Consider the following 21,943-nt stretch of genomic DNA (forward strand, 5'->3'; position numbering starts at 1 on the left):
CCACTGATCCGTTTTCCTTCTTTTCTTCCTTTGTTGGCTCCCCCCACCCCCAAAAAAAGCTGTCCAAGAGGAGAGGCAGCGTGGGAAGGACCGTAATGAGAATGAGGTTGAATCTACGAGCAACGCTAATGAGGACATGCCCGTGGAGAAAATTCTAGAAGCCGAACTTGCCGTTGAGCCAAAGACAGAGACATACATTGAGGCGAACATGGGCTTGACCCCCAATTCGGTAAGGAAAAGCACACACCCATTGCTCTTTTCTTCTATGGCAATTTTTTTTTTAAAAAAAGTCACCTTAAATCTGGTGTGGGGAATCTTTGGCCCTCCAGATGTTCATAGAATTGTAGAGTTGGCAGGGACGCACAGGGTCATGTATTCCACACACACACACACACACACACACACACACACACACACACACCCTGCAATGGACCAATCACTGTTGATCTACAGCTCCCATCAGGCCCCAACACATGCCAAGCGTAGAGGATGGCTCCACCAATATCTGTTGCGCATGATAGTTGTATCGAAATCATTTATTTACAAAGCCAGGCTAAGAGCATAAGCAGAGACTGCTGCATCAGGCGATAGGGGGCCCATCTAGTCCAGCATCTCGTTCTCACTGTGGCCAGCCAGATCCCTGTGGGAAACCAGCAAGCAGGATTTGAGCGCAAGAACAGCTCTTCCCCCTCCTATAGTTTCTAGCAACTGGTATTCAGAAGCATTGCTGCCTCTGACCGTGGAAGCAGAGCACAGCCAGCATGGCCAGCAGCCATTGAGAGCTCTACCAGCCTCCATGGTCACCAGACACCTCAAACATCCCATTTGCAGCCCTTGTGAACCTCGATGAGTTGGGGTTCCTAATCCCCTGGAAAGTCTCTGTATGAAAAGAGAGCCCACACAGCTCATGTTTCCTTGAAAGGAGATGAGGAAAGTCAGCCTTTGGTTACTCCCAGCACCTGGGAGACAGCAGTTACCAAGATTAAAAATACTTAGGGGAGGGGGTGTAGTGGGGATCACTGCAAGCTTGCGGAGAGGGGTGGGGGTGGTCTGGGGAGGCAAAATAAATAGCCGTTTCTGGTCCCAGCCTGCTTTTAGCAAATTGAATGTGGCTTCCTGCATAATTCAGCATGTGTGGTCACAGTCTACGAAGATGCAGGCGGAATCTGTAAATAGGGGTAGGAGACTCCTTGGATGGTACCTAGGAGCGCCTCCTGTTGCAGATCAATGCTTGTGCACGAGGAAGATCAAATGCCTGGGTGGGGAGAAATATCTCTTGCTTCCACCATCATCAGGATTACCACAACTGGCGGGGGTGGGGGGAAATAGGGAAGGTTTGGGGGAGCAAAGAATGGAACACGAACACACAGTTATAAGACATATGTTACCTAACAAGCCCCACCAGCTCCCAGAACACGTATCAGGTTGTCCATTGATATCAATGATTCTTCCACCTTACCAATGCCAGGATGCTGGTGTTTTTTGAACGGCCACTGATAAATACTTAATTATCACTTTGCTTTTATTGCTGATGTTATTTTATTTTATTTTATTTATTGCACTTATATCCCAACTTTCCCCACAAGGAGCTCAAGGTGAGATGTACACAGTTCTCCCCATTTAATTCCCTACAACAGTCGTGTGAGGTGGGTTAGGCTGAGGGGCAGCAGCTGCCCCCGGGGTCACAGGCAGCAAGCTTCACGGCCGAAGGGGGATTTGAACTTCACCAAGCTATCAAATGCCAGGCATTATCAAATGTCCAGCATATAATGTCCTCGGGGGCAGTACAAAACGGTTTGTTTGTTTGTTTGTTTGTTTTTAATCCATCACAGATGGTCATTTCCAGGAAATAAATATAGTCCAAGCCACAATATTTAGGACAGCCATTTCTGCAAGGGTGCACTGGAAAGGGAGGGAGATAACTGATTTTTTTTTATGTAAGGTGGGAAAGTGGGCATATGGAGTGTCCTTGAAATTCTTGAAGGTCTTTGCCCACCTCTGCATCTGAGCACAGTGCAGGTCATGCAAACCTCCCCATTCAGTTTGTGTCACCTGTTGCTTGTGGGCCTCCCTGGACACCCTGCCTCATCCTCACCAGGAAATCCTGAGCCTTGGATTCCTTCGGTTTATACATAGCCCCAGATGGGATCCTGGCTACTGAAAGACGACCCTTGTAACAGAAACCCCACCCCCCCCTTTGGCAGGCATCTGCAAAGGAGGGTTTCGGGTCACTGCATTCCTTCTGGATGTGGCCCCTGAGCTCCTTTTCCAGAGGGATCATTTGCCAGGGATGTCCTTTCACCCTGTCTGCATCATTCCCGCTTCATGGAAAGGGGTGGGGAGGAGAAAGGCTGTAGCTAAGTGGCAGAGCACTTGCTTGGCATGCAGAAGGCCCCTATTTCAATCTCTGGCATCTCCAGGTAGGGCTGGAAAGAAAAATCCTGTACTTTAAACCCTGGAGAGATGCTGCCAGTTGGCAATACTGAGCCAGATGGTTTGGCGTTTCAGGCAGGCCCAGCCCTGATTGATGATGCCAAGGATTGAACTTAGGAACATAAGAAGCTTCCTTGTACCAAATCAAAAAATGGCCCACCTAGCAGAGTGTTAACACTGACTGGCAGCAGCTGTCTAGGATATCAGCCAAGGGAGCTCTTGAGAGTTTCTGATGGGGAAATATTCCTTGCACTAATCAGAGATGCTAGCAGGTATCAAGCTTGAAACCTTCTGCACGCAAGGCAGATGCCCTAACCACTGACCTGCAGCCCTTACCACAGTCTGCCCTCCTTTCCATTCCTTTGTCCTACTCTTGACGCCTCACAGCTTCTCTGTTCTTTGCAGCCCAATGACCCGGTCACCAACATCTGCCAAGCGGCAGACAAGCAACTTTTTACATTGGTGGAATGGGCCAAAAGGATCCCACACTTCTCAGAACTGCCGCTAGACGACCAAGTGATCTTGCTCAGGGCTGGTGAGTACAAGGCACCCTCGATGGGGAGGGGGTGGTGTAGAAGGAGCAGGGCAGCCCATTGCTTTTAATAAATGGTTCTGAAAGTGGGCAATAGAGCCCCCCTCTTGGGATGCTAAGAGGCAAGTGGGTGGCAGGTGTGTGTGTGTGTTGTGGTTATTTAAGACCCCTGTTAATTGACTTTCAACCACGTGGAAGAATTGAAGCCTGTTTCAGATTATGTGAAGAAATACTACAGGATTTGAATTGTGAGCAATAGAAGGATTTAGAGATTATTGTATTGTTGGAATAAGAGGGAGAATATAGGGAGCAGCAAGGGGGATAAATTTTTTAAAGCACTTTAAAAAGCATGGAAAACAGGGTGGGAATTCGACAAAAGAAAAGAAAAAAATATTATGCATCGGAGTGCATGTGTGAAATTTTTGGAAATTTAATAAAATATAACTGTTTAAAAAATGACTTTCAACCAGATATTGGAGAGGTGGTATCCCATTATCAGTTTCAGGCCTATCTTTCACATTAAGACTTTACTACCAACGGTGAAGGAGTTACTAAATGTGGCATCTAAGACTTTTGCTAAATGACTGTCAGACTTTGAAAAGCTGGTACCACTGGATCAAGCCCGTCAGTTTTGTTGAATTCATTCAGCTAAATTGTTTTAATTGGGTTTTTGAACAAATCTGCAGCTAGTTAATACTGTTTTGAATTTTGTTGTATTACTATCCTGCAAACCGCTCTTCGGAATAATGCTTTTTGCAGTGTAGAGTTTTTGCAGGGAAATGAGTTTCTGGAGCCAAGGGACCAGTGGCCTGAAAAAGTTTGGGAACCACTGCTCTAAAGCCACCAGTGTTGTGTCTTGCAGCTCATTTGTAAGATTCATGGTGCATTTTCTGCCTTTGTTTTCTAAGAAAATTCCATCCTGCCTGCAACTCAAGTACCTCAAGGTGGCTAAGGCATCAACATGTTTGCTTCCTTATTGCCCCATCCTTCAGCGAAAGGTGCTTGGGTGGGTTACAGCATTTAAAACAATATTAAAAAAACAATGCAGAAAAAATTATTTATAAAAGTTAAAGACATGCTCCAGCAGATTGAGCGGACGAGACCAATAGTGGGTCCAACAGTCAAGAAGGTGGTTTCTGCATGTGCTCTAGAGGGAAGTGAGTGGTAGATGGAGCTTGTCAACTGGGAAGGGGGCCCATCTAGGAGAAGGAAAACTCTGATCCTAAACCTCCACTGCCTTGTGGGGCATTTTCGGGAAATGTAAACCCTACACAAGTCTGGAGTGGAATGCCTAAAGTGGTTGTATTGCACCTTGTACGCCTCCTTTGGGCAACTCTTGCAGCCAAGTTGGTGTCAACTGTATTGCTCTGCTTTCCTTTGAACCACAGCAGTGAGGCTGAAGAGTGGGGTCATGTCATGTGGGCAGACCAGGACCACCATACCCACTGCCCATGCTTCTGCCCCGGAGAGGCCACTTCGGTGCTGCTAATGCAGCAGTTTGACTTCACCCCCGGAGGCACACTCCATTGCCTCTTGACCCAACCCTACCATGCTGCCATCTCATAAAATATCAGCAGTATGTATGCAATGAAACACTATTTAAAAACATTACTAATAAAATATTATTAGGACTGGCTAATCAGGCTCCTGGCCAAGAATCCCGGGAACTGTAGTTTGTGAAGGTTGCTGAGAGTTGTTAAAAGGAGCTATAGTTCCCAGAGTTCCCTGCAAAGAGAAAGCTGCTCTGGGAATTGTAGCTCTAGGAGGAAGAACAGGGGGGGATTCATAAAAACTCTCAGTATCCTGAACAAACGACATCTCCCAGAATTATTTTGGGGGGAAGCCATGACTGTTTGAAGCAGTATCATAATGCTTTAAAATATATCAATATTTAAAATATATTTAAAAGAATCGGTTGTAGAGGGCCCAACTAGTCTAACCTCCTGCACTCCAGGATTTGCAGCTAAAGAATGCCTGAGAGATTGCCAGCATGTGCTTTGAAAGTGTCCCAAGTTATCCTTGGAGCACCATTCCATCCGTTTGGGTCTACTCTTAGTATGATCTGATGTGTGTGTAACATGGATCTCTATATACACAGAGCAGCAGGACAAATACAGTTCAGGGAGTTCGGTCTATTTAGCATGGGGAAGAGGAGAATGAGAGGAGATATGATAGCCGTCTTCAAATATCTAAAGGGCTGTCACATGGAAGACGGAGCAAGCTTGTTTTCAGCTGCTCCAAAGGGCAGAACTCGAACCAATGGATTCAAATTGCAAGAAAGGAGATTCCGACCAAACATCAAGAAGGAATTTCTGACAGTAAGAGCTGTTAGACTCTGGAACGGACTCCCTTGGAAGGTGGTGGGCTCTCCTTCATTGGTGGTTTTTAAGCAGAGTCTGGGTGGTCATCTGCCCTGAATCCTTTAGTTGAAATTCTTGCATTGCAGGGGAGTGGGCTACATGACCTTTGGGATCATTTCCAAATCTATGAGTCTGTGATTTTTTTGTGGTCCAGAATCCCTTGCAACACAGAGACCCCCTAACCTTTGGTGGCCACCCAGCTTGTCGAGAAGGGAAGCATTTCATTAAGGACTTGCTTGATCACCAGAGTGGGAGTGGGGGGGGGGTGGTTTTTCCACTGGAGGCAAAATGCTGACTTGACGAGCTGGTGTGAGCTCGTTGATTGCACCCAAGTGGAACCTGCCAGTGTCTTTATCAGGAAAGGCCTCAGCCGACCCCCTCAAAGTCTTTCAAACAAATGGCTTTATGTATTATTGAGTGCCCTGCGGAGAGCACCTGCCCATGAAATATTGAAGTGTTAAAACCTAGCTAAAAGAGGTGGCTGGTGTCACGTGTGCCTCTAGCACGAACGGAATTCAGTATGGCTCATGGCTTCAGGGGGTTACCCCCTGTGATAGCTGCATGGAGGGCAAAGTCCTGATTTAGGCCACATTCATGCCATACGTTTGAAGCACTAAGATACAGGTAATTTGCAACTTACGCTCATTTAACGTGCGCATTCCGCTTTACTCACCTGGCAAAAAAGTAAAAAAATAATAATAATAGAAAGGGGGCACCCAATGTGTTTTGATTTTGGCGTTACATGCCTGTACCACTTTCAGCAGGTGGATAGGGCTCTGTTAGTAACTCCCAGTACTCTTAAGAAACTGCAGCTTCCAGAAATTTTGGGGGGAAGCCATTTAAAGCAGTATCAAAGTTCTTTAAATGTATGGCATCGATGTGGCCTTAAAAGCACAATGGGACAATATCAAGTGAGGTTTTGAGAGACTATTATTCTTCCTGATCAGCATCTATTTGTTTTCCAGAAATCCAGTAGGATTGCATTAACTCATCCATAAGAATCAAGAGAAGTTTTGCTTAAAAAATTTATTGTTTTAAATTCTTCTCCTGTAAAACAATCTCATCCTGGAGCCATATTGCAGGTGTTGTGAATCTTTTACCCTCCAGATATTTCAATGCCCATCATCATCCCTGGTCCACACACCTGTCGTAATGGATTGCATTTAATGTTAGTCATAGTCAGAGCAGATCCACTGAAATTAATGGACAAGGCTACCTTGGGTCCATGAATTTCAGCGGTCTGCTCTGATTAGGACTAACGCTTGGATACAGCCTCATAGTTTTTAAGTTGTCTGGTGGACTCTCCTTCTTTGGAGGTTTTTAAGCAGAGGTTGGATGGCCATCTGTTAGGGATTCTTTAGCTGGGATTCCTTCAATACAGCAGGTTGGACCCTTGAGGATCCCTTCCAACTCTGCCATTCTGTTACAGTATTCTAAGCACCACCACTTTACTCAGATTGTTTCTCAAAAAGGGGGGCTGAAAGGTTTTTGGACAAAGTTTTATCTTGTGATCTGTTCTAGTTCACTTCACAGCCCCCTCTCCATTTATTTCACTCCAGGTTGGAATGAGTTGCTCATTGCCTCCTTCTCACACCGGTCCATAGCTGTGAAAGATGGGATCCTCCTTGCCACAGGTCTCCACGTCCATCGGAACAGTGCTCACAGTGCAGGCGTTGGTGCCATCTTTGACAGGTGAGAGGAAACTGTTTGGGGATCAAGAAGGGTGAGGATTCAGGGCCATGGGGGGCGAGGAAGGTGAATAAGGGATTCAAGCTTCAGTTTTGATTACCTCACTCTTCTTCTTTTCTCTGCCCACCCCCAAATTGAACCAGTTGCTCTTCAAACCAAAACCACGCTAGGGTTGCTGGCTTGAATCCAGATTAGTGTTAAGTCTTGTGTTCTAACGAGATAAAAAAATTCCTTCCAGTAGCACCTTAGAGACCAACTAAGTTTGCCATTGGTATGAGCTTTCGTGTGCATGCACACTTCTTCAGATACCTACCTGTAACTAGTCCTGTGTTCTGTTGGAGCAAGGATTTCTGCTAGTGCAATGGAAATTCTAAGTCTGTTCTGGGGTTCCCCCATCCTTCCAGAGCAGAATTGGGGGGGGGTGCATGCAGGGAGAGGAGAGGGAAGGAAAGTTCTGTTGTGCAAGTGCCAATCTTAACTGAACAAGGTTGTTGGATGCTGTGCTTGTTTAAGACGAATATTATTTTAACAGAAATTGTATGCCACTTCCTCAGCAGAAAGCCTCTAAGCGGTTTGCCAAAGGACAGAATTTAAAGGATTTGTGAACCGTCACCATTTGAAAATATTATACAAGGAAAGGAAACATTGGGTCCATCTTTAAAACTAGCATGAACAATATCCTACAATGTAACCCTGAAGATGCGTGGCTGACTGGGGAAAATAAACTCGCAAGGAGGCTCCTGAAAGAACATATTGTTGGCCCCATCCTAATTTCCAATGGGAACTTTTTCCAAAGTGACGCCACACTGAAAGCTCTGCCCCGAGTGCTCACTGAATTCGTAAGAGGGTCCCCTGCTTGATGACCTAACTGTTTGAGCAGGATGATCTGAGTAAACAGCAGGCTTGAAAATACAAGCGTTTCAAGTCATGCCATTGACAGTTGAAAGGGAGAATCTGAAGAGACTAGTCAAAGGAAGGCTGAGCTACACTTGGCTTAAAATGCCAAAATTTCAAGAGGGTTGCTGAAAGCAAATAGATGAACACATGCTCAGAAGTCTTTAAAGCAACTGTATTATTATTATTATTATTATTATTATTATTATTATTATTATTATTTGCAGAGTATTGACAGAACTCGTATCAAAAATGAGAGATATGCAGATGGATAAAACAGAACTGGGGTGTCTCCGAGCCATTGTCCTCTTCAACCCTGGTAGGTTCGGTTGTCCTTGCAGGATAGGGGACTCCTTTTCAATTGAGGTTTCCACTCTGAGTAAGAGGGAGGCTTTGTTTTCATGGACCACAGGCCGCCCGACTTATCTCAGGGTTGAGGGGTGGGGGAAACCCAGAGCAGGGCCTCTGAAGCAGATCTAAGTGAACCGACTAGCTCCTAGGAGAGAGCATTGGGGATGCTGACCCCCAAAGAGGAGTGATGGCCCAAGCAAGGAGAGTCAGCGTAGTGTAGTGGTTAGAGTATTGGACTAGATCCTGGGAGACCAGGGTTTGAATCCCCACTCAGCCATGAAGCTTCCTGGGTGACCTTGGGCCAGGCATGCACTCTCAGCCTCTACCCTACATCATAGGGTTGTTGTTTGGATAACATGGGCAGGAGGAGAACTATGTATGCCACCTTGGGCTTCTTAGAGGAAAGATGGAATATAAATGTAATAACAATACAAAAAAATTAAAAAGGAGTAGCCAGTCATTCCTGGTTCCGCAGGCAGAAGCCATGGTCATGGTCATCACCTCGGAGGGAGATGAAAGGGTGAGCTGGGCCAAATATCCAGGTTGCCATAGCAAGGTTCCAGAGCAAGCAGTTAAGTTTTACAGCAAGATGAGGTAGTTGTTGATTGGCGGGGGGAATCCACCTGCTGAGTGCTGTCCTGACCAGCTCAAGGGTTGGTGCCTTCTGCTGCAGACTGTGGCTCCTTTGCAATCATGGGGGTTTCCAGCCGTGCAGATCTCTCCTCTGGGCTCTCCTGAGCCCCCAAGAGATCTGTGGACCAGCCATGAGAGTTCTGGTATCAGAGTTCTCTCCTCAGGGCTCCAGGGACAAGGAGGCCGCTCTGGAGGGGAACCAAATCTGAGTTTAATAATGCTGATATGGTTCCTCTGTTGACTGCAGTCTGGACACACTGCTTGCTCACTCCTCAGCAAAGGCACTTAAATAAAGGAGAGGCAAGATATATCAGTAACACTTTATTGAGGGGGAAACCAGGGTTTTTTCCCCCAGCACCTCTCAGGTGGGCACCATTGCCATTATAAGAGAACAAAGGAGGCGTTCATGGTGAGTTCCATCACCTCTTTTTCTAGAAAAACAGCACTGCAGAAAACTAACAAAAAGTACTGTATCATTTCAAGAGAAAGGAACAGAGGGGTTTTGTCTTTCTTAGTTCAGTCCTTGTACCTGACAGGGAGACGTTCAACCAAACATACAGAAGAAAAACTCCCTCAGAACTACGCAGCCAATCAGGGTACACTGTGCCCAGCCTGGTTGCTAAGCAACACCGCCTCCCATCCCCATTGGCTATGATAATTATGATAGTAATTTTTAAATCATTTTTTATAATTTGAATACCGCCCTTCATCTAAAGACCACAGGGCGGTTCACAACATAGTTGATTTTAACATGAGCAAAGTTAAGACTTCGGATGCAAACTGAATGATCCCTGCTGTTGCAATTCCACCAGTGCTGAGCAGGCCAAGTCAAGAAATGTTGACTTGCCAAGGGAAAAACATTGATGTTACAACCATCTATGGAATGTCACCAACGTGTTGCTCCTCAGGCTCTCTTAAGCCACCTGTGGCACAATAGGTCAGTGTGACTGGCTGTTAACCAGAAGGTTGGTGGTTCGAGCCCACCCAGGGGTGGCTGTGAGCAGGATTCCTGTAGGGGGTTGGATTAGATCAGGCATCCCCAAACTGCGGCCCTCCAGATGTTTTGGCCTACAACTCCCATGATCCCTAGCTAACAGGACCAGTAGTCAGGGATGATGGGAATTGTAGTCCAAAACATCTAGAGGGCCGAAGTCTGGGGATGCCTGGATTAGATGATCCTTGGGAGTCCCTTCCAACTCCATGATTCTTTGATTCCTGTGAGTGATTTAAGCTCAGTGGGGCACTTCCTTTCAAAACCAGAACACTCACTAGGTTAATCAGACTCCCAAACCTGTATGTATTCATAGTAATTGGATTTGCAAGGTTATGAAATCCGCTGAGTGGAGCGGTGCTGCAGGAAATATGTTTTAGGAATAACTTAATCCTCTCAAGCCTGTTTTGCTTTCCTTCTCCCCCTCCCCCTACACAACCTCGAGTTTCAGATTACGACTCTTTCCCTGAAATGGATGGTATATCCATTTCCAAAGCCTGCTAAGAACCGAGTTGATCTTCAGAGCTGAATTCATCTGCTGATTACAAAAAAGAAAGTGTTTCCCTTAAAACATGTGTGCTTCTAGTCCTCAGGAAAGCCTTTCCCCAGCTTTAAAATATCCCCTCACTCCTTAAGATGTGCATGCCTCCAGACCTCAAGATATGCCTTTCCTCAGCTTTAAAATGTGTGTGCTTCTAGTCCTGGGGAAGGCCTTTGCCCAGATTTCAAAGCCTTTCATCTGTCCCACTGCAGACTCAAAAGGGCTTTCCAATCCTGCTGAAGTTGAGGCTCTGCGCGAGAAAGTGTATGCGTCACTTGAGGCCTACTGTAAACAGAAATACCCTGACCAGCCCGGGAGGTGAGTCTTTGAATCTGTGCCTGTCTGAAATCCTGGAGAGAAGTTGCCACTCAGTGTGGACAATATAGATGGACCAGTATAAGGCAGGTCCCTAGATTCCTATTTAATTCAGCCTGTTCTTCATAATCATGAGGACTAGTACCTTAGTTTATGTTCAGGGGAAGGGTGATAGCTCAATGGGATTTGCATTTGGATCGTTTCAGGTTTGGTCATCGGCAGCATCTCCAGGTAGGGTTGCGAAAGACTCCCTGTCTGAAACCCTGGAGACCCACTGCTGCCAGTCAGTGTGGACAATATTGAGCCAGATGGGTTGGCATAAGACATCTTCCTACATTCCTCTGGCACAACAGCAGACATGTGGCCATAGGCAGGTTTCCCCATCCAAACTGAAATCCTCCTCCCACCCTTGGGCTTCCTTTGTCCCTGCTGTCCTCCGACTCAGCTCTTTCATGGTTAAAATGCTCCTTGAACATCCATCATCTGGTTTTGTTTAAAAGTGAAACTTTCTAGGTTTTCCTCTGGGGGAGGAAGAGAGTGGCAGGGTTTGATTTGTATTTTCCTGGCTTCCATCTCGGAGGCGTACTTCGCCAACTCAGCATTTGGAGGGGTGGTGGGCGGGGGGGGGGGGATGTAAGCACAAATTCAGGCCTCCCCTCTACTGTTTTCCTCCCCCCCCATTAGTTGTTCTGACACACATTGCAAGCCCCAGATTTTGCAAGCAGGAGCTACCAATGGAAAAGAAGGGGGGGGGCTCCCGTAAATATTTGTTATGTGGAGCTGGTTGTCACAGGTTCAATTCCTTTATTCAGAATCACATCCCCTCCAGCATTTCTCCGATGAAAATAGGAAAGTCCTATTCCATTATTATTATTATTATTATTATTATTATTATTATTATTATACCTCACCCATCTGACTGGATTGCCCCAGCCACTTTGGGTGGCTTCCAACATATATAATAAAAACATTAAGCATTAAAATAAACTTCCAGGTGTCTTCTAAAGGTTGCATAGTTACTTATCTCCTTGGCTTGTGGGCCGCATAACTCCATGCCCTCCAACATTTCTCCAATGAAAATAGGGGTGCTCTAAGGAAAAAGGGGACATTCTGGAATCAAACCGGGATGCCTTCTGTAAATCCAGGGCTGTCCCTGGAAAACAGGGGTACTTGGAGGGTCTAGAACCATGAGAACTACGGTAGAATTTTACTTTATTTTCATGGGATGGGGCTGTAGCTCAGGGGTGGAAAATCTGCTTCGCATGCAGAAGGTCGCAGTTTTGATTCCCAGTTAAGGGCTGGGAAGACCCTGGGCCAGAAACCCTGGTGAGCCACTGCCAGGCAGTGCCAACATTCACATGGCTGTGTTGCTGTGATTGCCCCTTCCCATGCCCTTAATTGCTGTCTGCCTTTCTATTACGTTTCTAGGTTCGCCAAGCTTTTGCTCCGCCTCCCTGCCCTGCGGTCCATTGGCCTCAAATGCCTGGAGCACCTCTTCTTCTTCAAGCTAATAGGGGACACGCCCATCGACACCTTCCTGATGGAGATGCTCGAGGCTCCCCACCAAATGACTTAAGGAAGGCAGAGGGGGTTGGTCCCATTTCTTCTCCTGCCCGGCGGGCTCCCTGATGCCACCACCACCACGCCTCCCCTTCTACTGCCAACGTGTGCCCCCCGTATCCCCCTGGCATGTGCGAGAGGCAGACTACCCTTTTCCTTCTGTGACACCGTTGACTCAGCCCTTCAGCCGTTTCTCTTGCTCTCTCTGTGCGTCTCGGGGATCTGACAATAGCCGTTTGCTGTGCCTCTCACAACTGCAGAGGCAAAAATGGTTGTTGTTGTTTTTCGAATGTGCAAAAATGCACCCCCCCACCGCTGTTCACTCTCCACCAGCACTGTTTCCACAGGCCTAGGTGGATTGCAAAGCAACCTGTAAATCTGAGCCCACCCCCTGCCTCGCACAAACTTATCTGCCTCACATGTGTGGTTTTGGTTGTCAGCGCCCCCAACACACAGACACACACACACACTTGTTGCCGTGTGTGTGGATTTAATTTGCTTCGTTGCAGACAGACATTTTGGAGAATGGAAGCCTTTGCAGGGGTTGGGGTCCCCTTGGGGGTCCCTTCAAACTCCATGAATCCTATTATTTGTTGTTTTACCTGCCACCAAGCTGCAACAAAAGAAAGAAAAAAAATTGCTCTCTTAGCGTCTCAAAAGGGAAATGTGGTCCAGGTTTTCTAGCACTGGGCTGGATGGGCTTTGCACCAGTGACTCAGGTGGGAAGACATGTGCTAAGAATTAAGGAACAGGGTGCCCACCTTGTGCATATGCTCAGCCCAGCGGTTTGTAAGCAGCACCAGAACCAAGGTCACAAGTACTTTCACATAAAACCCCACTTCTCATCACCACACCTTTCCAGTGTCCTAATTTAGATGGGGTGATGATACTTTCAGTTGTTAAGGCCTCCGGGTGTCAAAAACTCTTGCCAGTTTACTGCAAATTTGGTGATTTTTTTTTTAAGAGAGCAAGTTTCTAGTCCTTAAAGTTTCAAATCCAATTGCCTGTCTGCAGATCCTGAGCTACCTTTTGCCCGACCTTGTTCTGAAGCCACCTGTAAATTGTGTGGGAAGGGTTATTGATTTGGGCTGTATAGCACAGGTCACTCTTGTTCTGTGCATGATGTGTGTGTGTGTGTGTGTGTGTGTGTGTGTGTGTGTCGCCATGTTCTTTGCTTTTCGTCCAAAGATGACTTTCTCTTGGTAACTGAGTGAGCCGCTCAAACTGCAAAACCAGCCGAAGTGCACAAAGGCTGCTTTAAAGCTGTGGCAGTCAAAGCTGCAAGTCCTCTAAGCACTTTCCCCTTGTCTGTTTTCAGTGGGATCCCCCGACCCAATTCCCTTAAAAAACACAAAACACACACCTCTGTTAATATCAGCACTCTGTGTTGCCGCTTTTTAAAACTGGCCTTGATAACCCAGCAGTGTTCAAGTGCATCAAGCAGTCCTTGGCAGGCAGGCAGGCAGGCAGGCAGACGCTGAACCCTAGGTGGGCAATTTTAATAACACCAAGTCCTTAGGGTTTCAAACACCTGCTTGGAATCGTGTCTCAGGGAACACAATGCTGGGCTACATTCCCAGCAATTTTGTAGAGGGAAGTGGCAATTATTAGCAAGTTTGGTCCAGGCCAAGAGTGAATTGTGTAAGATGGCTCAGACCCAGGAGGTTCCCTGAGATGTTTATTTGCATATATATGCGCCTTGCATGTTCTATAAATATTCTGCAACACTCAGCAGGCCCTGTTGCCAGTTTAAGCTGGTCCTTAAATAGATGCCTTCTGATATCACTGCATCCTGGTTATTCTTTTCCTCTTCTTCACCAAAATCCTTTCTTGTTCTCTCTCCCTGCTTTCCTTTATGTCTCTGCCACCCATTCTCCCATCCATCCTTCCATGCTCCCAAGAGTCTGCCCTAGGATTTCAGGAGATATATTTGCAAAAAAACAAACAAAAAAACCCCGCTGCCGCCAAAAAAGTGGCCGATTGCAGCAGGCAAGATGGGAGGGGAGAGGATCCTTGGAAAAGCCACCTCAACCAATTCCCCCCTTGGAAACCTTTGCCAACAAAACACTCATTCCAGAGGGTATCAAATAGAAAAGAAATGTGTTCCTTGGAACATAACATCATTCAGTTCCCTTGCGGTCTTGGTAGCTGACTGCCTTCCTATCCTGCTCTGTCTTGCGAGCTCAGTCAGTGAGCCTGAGCAACATCCTTTAACACCTGCCCTCTGATTTGCTTTCTGGCAGCTGAATCTCAGGGTCAGGTCTGAAGAATCTAATGTCCAAACTCTTTGAGAGCAAAATTAGAAAAAAGAGGGACACTTTATTTGGAGTTCTAATCCTCCAACACACACCTGAGTTTTATTTTGGCTCAGGTTATTTGTGAGAATCTTTCCACTGCATCCGATTTGGTCTTTGCTGTTCACTGGAGTATATTAGGGTCTGCCTTCCCTGATCCAGCTCTTGATTGTGAGTACCAGTGTGGAGAGCCATAGGGCAGTTTCTGAATCTTCAAGCAGTCTGCACCAGAAGAAGGCCACTTGCATCTTACAGTTTGGGACCAGCACCTGCATTTTCAATCATGGCAAAGGTCATGCCCAAAGCCCTGCAGAGGTTGTACCCTTGACCCCTGCAGCCTTGAAGCAAAGGGCGTTCGTGTGCTTGTTCACACATTACGGTACCTGCATTCAGCATACAAGCTGTATGAGTGTCCCTGTGTGAAAGAGTGCGTAGTTTGTTGGTCTGTCCAGCTCAACTGCTGCATAAACATACTGTACACTCAAGCGAACTCTGCGTGTGAATAATGTTACCGGTGTATCTGTATGCAGAGCCGTATCCAACCAGTGAGTTCTATCAGCACCAGGATTTCTGCTCAGGCAACAAGACTTCACCCCCACTCTCCCCAAATGCGCTTCAGGAGGTTGGGGGATCCCCTAAAACAGATTTAGTGGCACAAAGGGGGGGAGGAGAGTGGGAAAAGCCTCATTACACAGGTGGAAATTCTTGCACCAATGGGACAGGTTACTCAGCGCAACTTTGGAAACAGCCCAGAGATTGTGCACTTGTGGAACATAATGTGCAGACATACCTGATGACTCCTTTGTTTGCATTTGCCTTCAAAGTTTGGGGCTTTTATGAGGTTCTTCTAGCATAATGACGGGACCCTACAGGGGACCCACCTTTCTCACCCGCCTCATTTCGTATTAGTTGAGGATTTTGCCACATGTCAAAGTCATCTGTAAGGAGTCAGAAATCATTGCCAGTGAGGTAATGCTTGATTTCTAAAGGAAAATCTGAAGGGAAGACCGTAATAAAGAGCCTTTGGAGACACTAATCAGATGGCATCCACTGATGCCCAGGGCAGGGGTCAACACTGCACTTTTCACTCCCCGCTTAATGGGGAGGCGTGAGGTTCACTTATCCAGAAGCATCCATCTTTAAAGTAGACAGTGCCTTCCTTGAAGTGATGGGTACTAGTGCGAAGTGGAAGGTTCCAAGCAACAGAGGGAATGGTTTCATTAAGCATCACTGTGTCCCATAGCCTTCTGGTGTATGGGACTTGCAGGAGACAGCTAGGGGTTGTCATCTCTAGCTAAGTTCTACCCAGCATAGGCCCATTATTTTCAGTGGGTCAGCTCTGAGTCGGCCTGAGATTGCATACAGCCCTGCCCTCCTAGAGCAGTGGTTCCTAAACTTGGGGGGGGGTCCTGCCCCCTGGGTTCCATTAACTCAGGCACCCCCAAACTTCGGCCCCCAGATGTTTTGGACTATAATTCCCATCTTCCCCAGCCACTGGTCCTGTTAGCTAGGGATCATGGGAGTTGTAGGCCAAAACATCTGGAGGGCCGCAGTTTGGGGGTGCCTGCATTAACTCAACCCTAGTGAGTAAAGCATTATTCAGAATAGCAGTTTGCCCAACTCACTAAGTAAGGTAATAAAAGACTAAAATTCAAAACAATAGCAATTAGTTGCAGATTTATTAAATATATATGCAAAAGTGAATATATGCTCTGATCTAATCTGGTATCACACACACACACACACACACACACACACACACACACACACACACTATACACACACACACTATACACACACAGAGCAAAGAATATTGCATGAGAAATATTTTCTACACATTCTTACTAATGAAAACTTTAAGGGTGAAGGAGATTTATATCATAAAATATTTATATATAACGACTTACCAAACATGCTCAAACCTTCACCTGCTGCAGATAACTGATTTATAAGAAAAGAAATAGCTATTACCAATAACTGTGACAAGTCAGAATCATAAAGACAAACAAAACACAACCAAAGGAAATAGCTTTGAAAGTTATAACAGCAGAAAGTTTTAAATGAGAAGTGAAGAGGGGGTTTCACGCCCCTGGCTCTTAGCATCCTAGGGAATCTCACGTTTGGAACTGCTGATCCAGAGCATGTGAAAAAAGCAAAGTCTTCTACACATTTCTTCTGACAAAAAGCTCCGTGCTGTGAAGACAGTGGGCCTCCCCTTCATTGGAGATTTTTAAACAAGAGGTTAGATGGCCATCTGTCAGGGGTTAGTTAAAATGTGGTTCCTGCATTATAGGGGGTTGGATCAGACGACTCTTCAGCAGGCTTCCTCAACCTTAACCCGCCAGATGTTTTTGGTCTACAACTTCCATGATCCCTAGCTAGCAGGACCAGTGGTTAGGGATGCCAGGAATTGTAGTCTCAAAACATCTGGAGGGCCGAGGTTGAGGAAGCCTGCTCTTGGGGGGGCCCCTCCCAACTTTGCAAATTTTATGTGACCTTTTATGGGATATACTCCTGCTTAATAAAGCCCCTTTCCTCATTCCGTCTGCTGGGATCCTTCACCTTGCAGTTCTGGGGGAGCCCAAAGTTGCCCTGAACTTGTTTTGGTATAGCCACAAACAGAGGGTCTAATATTTCCCTCTGGCTGTGTTCCATCCGGGCACCTGAGGACACCCCGTTTCCCCAGGACAGGTGGACAGGCTGGTGATATCCCCACGTCTAGAATAAGATTGCATGATTCTCTTTTTTTTAAGTTGATACATATGCGTGTTTATGCACGTGTGTTTTGTAGATATATACACTGTATAAATACCCCCCATTCAAATATACATATGTTATACCCACTTCTTAGTGTTACCAATGTGTCCTCAGATCTCTCTCTTTTTTTTTAATGAAACTTTCTTGTATTTTCTTCAAGTTTTTAAAGAAAATTTGCTTTGTGGGAGCAAGTGGGATTTTACGTGGGAACCTTCCACCCACCCTTCCCTGCCCCGTTCCTGCTGCCACACAACTTGGTGGTCACTAATACTGGATCTTTGAAAAGGGAAGAAAAACACTGCATCTATTTTAAGATGCTTTTTTTTAAGAGGGGGGGAGGTTACTGGGGGAGGTCGGCAGCAGCAACAGGTGTCTTGAACAATAGCTCAATGAGTTCTCATCAGTTGGGACATGGATGCCTTCACTAAGGAGTGCATAACTTTTTTAAAAAAAGTTTAGAAAGGATTACAGGGAAAAAACAAAAACATGAAAATGTTTTAAAAGAGTGAGAGAAGGTGAGCGGAATATCTAAAGCGTCAATAAAGCTAAATATCTATTTTTGTACAGATGTAACTTTATCCCTTGGCATATTCTTAGATTATTTGAGGGTTTTGTTTTCTTTTTCTGGGGAGTGGGGAGGCTGTGTGTGTTTCTCTCTCTCTGCTTTTATAGAATTTGTTCTACGCCTCTTGATTTGACCAGCCACCAACACAGCCCTGTATGGAGGAAAGAGAAAGGGCCCTGTTGAAACGGCTCCGTCCAAAATCTCTTCTCCCTCCCACCCCCAATTTGGAACAAGTGGATTTTGATAGAAGAAAAATTCTCTAACCCTCCCTGCACCTTGCTACTCTGGGGGGTGGGGGGTGGGAATACAAAACATGGCCTTTCGTTGCAACCCCTCCAACCCTCTCCCCACTCCAACAGCATTATTCTGCAGGTCTGCTCTACTGTGAAATCACTACCGTGTATTACTGTTCACTAAAAAAATAAAATGAGTTTTTAAAAAAATCTGCTGGAAATGCCAGTATTTTGAACAAATGTATTCGAAATGTTTAAGAAAAAGTAAAAGAAAATTTATGACCATTTAAAAATATAATACTGTTCTCTTTCTCTTTATTCTGCAATGGGTATTTGTGTAGTCTCTTTGCTGTATCACCTTCCACTGTAGTTTGCCTTTTGGTTCCTGGGCTTCTCTGAGTGCATTTCAGTTCCATTTCAGAATGACATTCCATTTAAGAATAGCTCTGCGTTGGGCTAGATTGGGGTCTTTGCCAACTCTACAATTCTATGTATCCACTTCTAAGAGCATTGGAGTTTCCTGTGCAATATGCTACCTCCTTTTGCCATTTGGCTCCTGGGCTGCTCGGATCACATTTCAGTTACATTTTATTGCTTTTATAGTTCACATTTTTCTCCAAGGAGCTCCACCTCCCAATTTAATCCCCACAACAACCCTGTGAGGTAGATTAAGCAGAGAGAAACATTGATTAGCTCCCAAGGTCACCCGGTGAGCTTCAGGGCCATGTGAGGGGGATTTGAACCCTGGTCTCTCCCAGGTCCTATTCTGGCACTCTAACTACTAGGCAACACTATTTCCTGCCAAGGCACAACAGAGGCCCAGTGAAATGCTTTGTGGCTGGGGCAGAAAATACAGCAGGGTGAAAGTTCAGAAGTCCTGAAGAAGAAGCTGAGTGCCCCTTCTCCGTCTGTGGCACAGTGACCACCCTGGAACTGTCTCCTACTTCTTTTGGCATGCTGAGGATAGGACAGAATGCTATTTTAATTTCATCTCCTCTTCTGGTGTCAGGTTTTTGTGTTCCCCAAGCAAGAACATTGCGACACCATGGGTGGTAAGAAATGCTGTTGCCAAGACTGATGCCATATACTGTATTGCAAACTGGAGCAGGGAAACCTCTGCACATTTTTTCATGAACAATATGTTTAAAATGAACGAACAAAAACAAACAAACCTCTGCAACTAGTTATAAGCAGTAGACAAATGAAACAAATACCGCGTTTCTCCAAAAATAAGACACCGTCTTATATTTCTTTTTCCTAAAAAAAATACCCACAGTGGCTTATTTTCAGGGGGTGTCTTATTTTTTTATTACGCGTCCAGCCTCGCCTCTTCCTTGGGGCCCTCCAGAACTGCGCCTATCACTATGTCTTATTTTCGGGGTATGGCTTATATTGCGCAAATGCTTAGAAATCCTGCTATGGCTTATTTTATGGGTATGTCTTATTTTAGGAGAAACAGGGTAATAATGTGTAGCATTTATAGAGGAAGTCTACCTCCCTGTCTCGTAACACTACAACTCGTGAGTGTGCAATGAAATTGACAGATAAAAGAAAGCCATTCACACAGCAAATAGTTTATAATAGCCAAGAGGAGGACAAGCAAAATGATTGAGGGTCTGGAAACCAAGCCTTATGAGGAATGGTTGAAGGAGGTAGGGATGTTTGGCCTGGAAAAGAGGAGACTGAGATGAAATATGATAGCTATCTTCAAATATCTCAAGGGCTGCCACATGGAAGATTGAGCAAGCTTGTTTTCTCCTGCTCCATAGACTAGGAACCAAACCCATGGCTAATAATAATAATAATAATAATAATAATAATAATAATTTTGTTTATACTCCGCCCACCTGACTGGGTTGCCCCAGCCACTCTGGGCGGCTTCCAACACACATAAGAATAAAATATCAAACATTAAGTTACAAGAAAGGAGATTCCAACAAAACATTAGGAAGAACTTTCTGACGCTAAGAACTGACACTGGAAAGACTTTCCTTCCTTGGATGTTTTAAAGCAGAGGTTGGATGACTAACTGTAATGCATGATATAGTTGAGATTCCTGCGTTGCAGGGGGTTGGACTAGATGACCCTCCAAGGTCCTTCCCAATGCTATGATTCTATGACCCATCAGGTCCAGCATTCTCTTCTCATAGTAGCTAACTGGATACCCATTATGGGAAAGCCACAAGCGGGATTAGGGCACATGAAGAGGACATGCTGAATTTTTCGTTTTTCAAATTTCCAAAGCGATGGGTGTTAAAAGGTTGTAACATGACTTGGAAAATCAAAAGAGATTTTCGTTAAATTAATATAATTTATTTTCCCTTGGTAAATAGGTACAGTACATAAAAGATATTGACTTCTTAACCTTTTTGTGTGGAAATTCCAATAATTTTAGTCTTATTAATATTTTTGTGTGTGGGAAAAATGCATGTAAAATAACATGAAAAATTTAAACTACACAGGGCCGTCTCTAGGCCCAGGTCCGGTGGCGTGGGACACCAGGGCGCCAGGCCACCAGGGGCGCCGCTGTGCCCGCTGAGAGGTGTGGCGGAGGCTGCCCCAGGCGCACCGGATGCAGCCCTAGGCGCGCCTCTCAGCTGTTCAGGCCGCTCTCCGGAGGCGCGCGGGCCTGGGGCCGCCTCTGCCGCAAACAGGGGCATCACAACAGGGGGCAGCCAGGCTGGATGGCACAGGGCGCCGGCCCTCCAGGCGGCAGCTGCGCTGTGCACAGCGCTCGCCCGCCGCACCGGGAAACGGGGCGGGGGGGCGGAGGGATTCGTCGTGCCAGGGCGCCAGGCATGCTTAAGACGGCCCTGAAACTACAAAACTTAACAAGCTTTTTAACATCCTCAGTTGCAAGTGCAAACAATTTTCTCTGCTCTGAATTTGGTTGCCTGGCAGATGCTGGTTGCAAAAAAGGAAACTCACATTAACTCCAGGTGCCCTAAGGATATGAAGAGCTCAGTGAAGGGACTTTCTTTTATTAAAAGTCAGAGAGACAAGACCTGGTTCTGTTGGACCATCAGATTCGCTTGAGCAAAGCAAGTGATTCAAGAAGCAAAAGTGGCAAGAAGACAAGAGAAGCCTTGCTGAATCTAAGCAGAGAAGAAAGCAGAATGCTTCAATACCACCATATGAAATAATTTTCTCTGCTGATGAAAATGAAGAACAGATAGCTGGTGCCAAAGATGGAAATGGTGGAAGTTATGAACTGACATTGAGAAAACCAAGTATGTCCTCCACTTCTAATAAAAATGCAGAGTGCAACACATTAGAAATACATAATGTCGCTATGCACTGCACCAGATATAATATTGGACGGGTTGTATACACGTGAAAAATATGAGGGCTACATCAGAGACCAAGAGGCAACTCTCTAAACTTAATTTTGGTAGGGTTCTACAGTTAGGCAGGAAGAACCAGCTACACAAATATAAGATGGGGAACACCTGACTTGCCAGTAGAACATGTGAAAGGGATCTAGGGGTCTTAGCAGACCACAAGCTTCCCTTTAGTCAACAGTGTGATGCAGCAGCAAAAAAAAGTTAGTGCTATTCTAGGCTGCATCAACAGAAGTCTAGTGCCCCCCCTAGAGTCCACCCCACCCCCAAAAGAGAAGTCATAGTACCACTCTATTCTGCCTCTAGACCAAGGCTTCCTCAACCTTGGCCCTCCAGATGTTTTGAGACTACAATTCCCAGCATCCCTGACCACTGGTTCTGCTAGCTAGGCATCATGGGAGTTGTAGGCCAAAAACATCTGCAGGGCTGAGGTTGAGGAAACCTGGTCTAGACA

At 45.8% G+C, this 21,943-nt stretch overlaps 1 protein-coding gene across 3 annotated transcripts in view; it reads left to right on the forward strand.

Moving 5' to 3' along the window:
- The window catches only part of RXRA (retinoid X receptor alpha), a 125,713-nt gene extending 105,151 nt beyond the window's left edge, over positions 1-20,562 (forward strand). For all 3 annotated transcript variants that reach the window (XM_035113137.2, XM_035113140.2, XM_035113138.2), the window contains 6 exons: positions 60-229; positions 2,839-2,968; positions 6,885-7,017; positions 8,136-8,227; positions 10,637-10,742; positions 12,168-20,562. In XM_035113137.2, coding sequence (XP_034969028.1) covers positions 60-229; positions 2,839-2,968; positions 6,885-7,017; positions 8,136-8,227; positions 10,637-10,742; positions 12,168-12,315 — 779 coding nt within the window. In that variant the 3' untranslated portion in view covers positions 12,316-20,562. The remainder of the gene's footprint in view (positions 1-59; positions 230-2,838; positions 2,969-6,884; positions 7,018-8,135; positions 8,228-10,636; positions 10,743-12,167) is intronic.
- Positions 20,563-21,943: the final 1,381 nt, after the last annotated feature.

This window comes from Zootoca vivipara, chromosome Z (assembly GCF_963506605.1).
Source record: "Zootoca vivipara chromosome Z, rZooViv1.1, whole genome shotgun sequence".
In the NCBI taxonomy this organism is placed as follows: domain Eukaryota; kingdom Metazoa; phylum Chordata; class Lepidosauria; order Squamata; family Lacertidae; genus Zootoca; species Zootoca vivipara.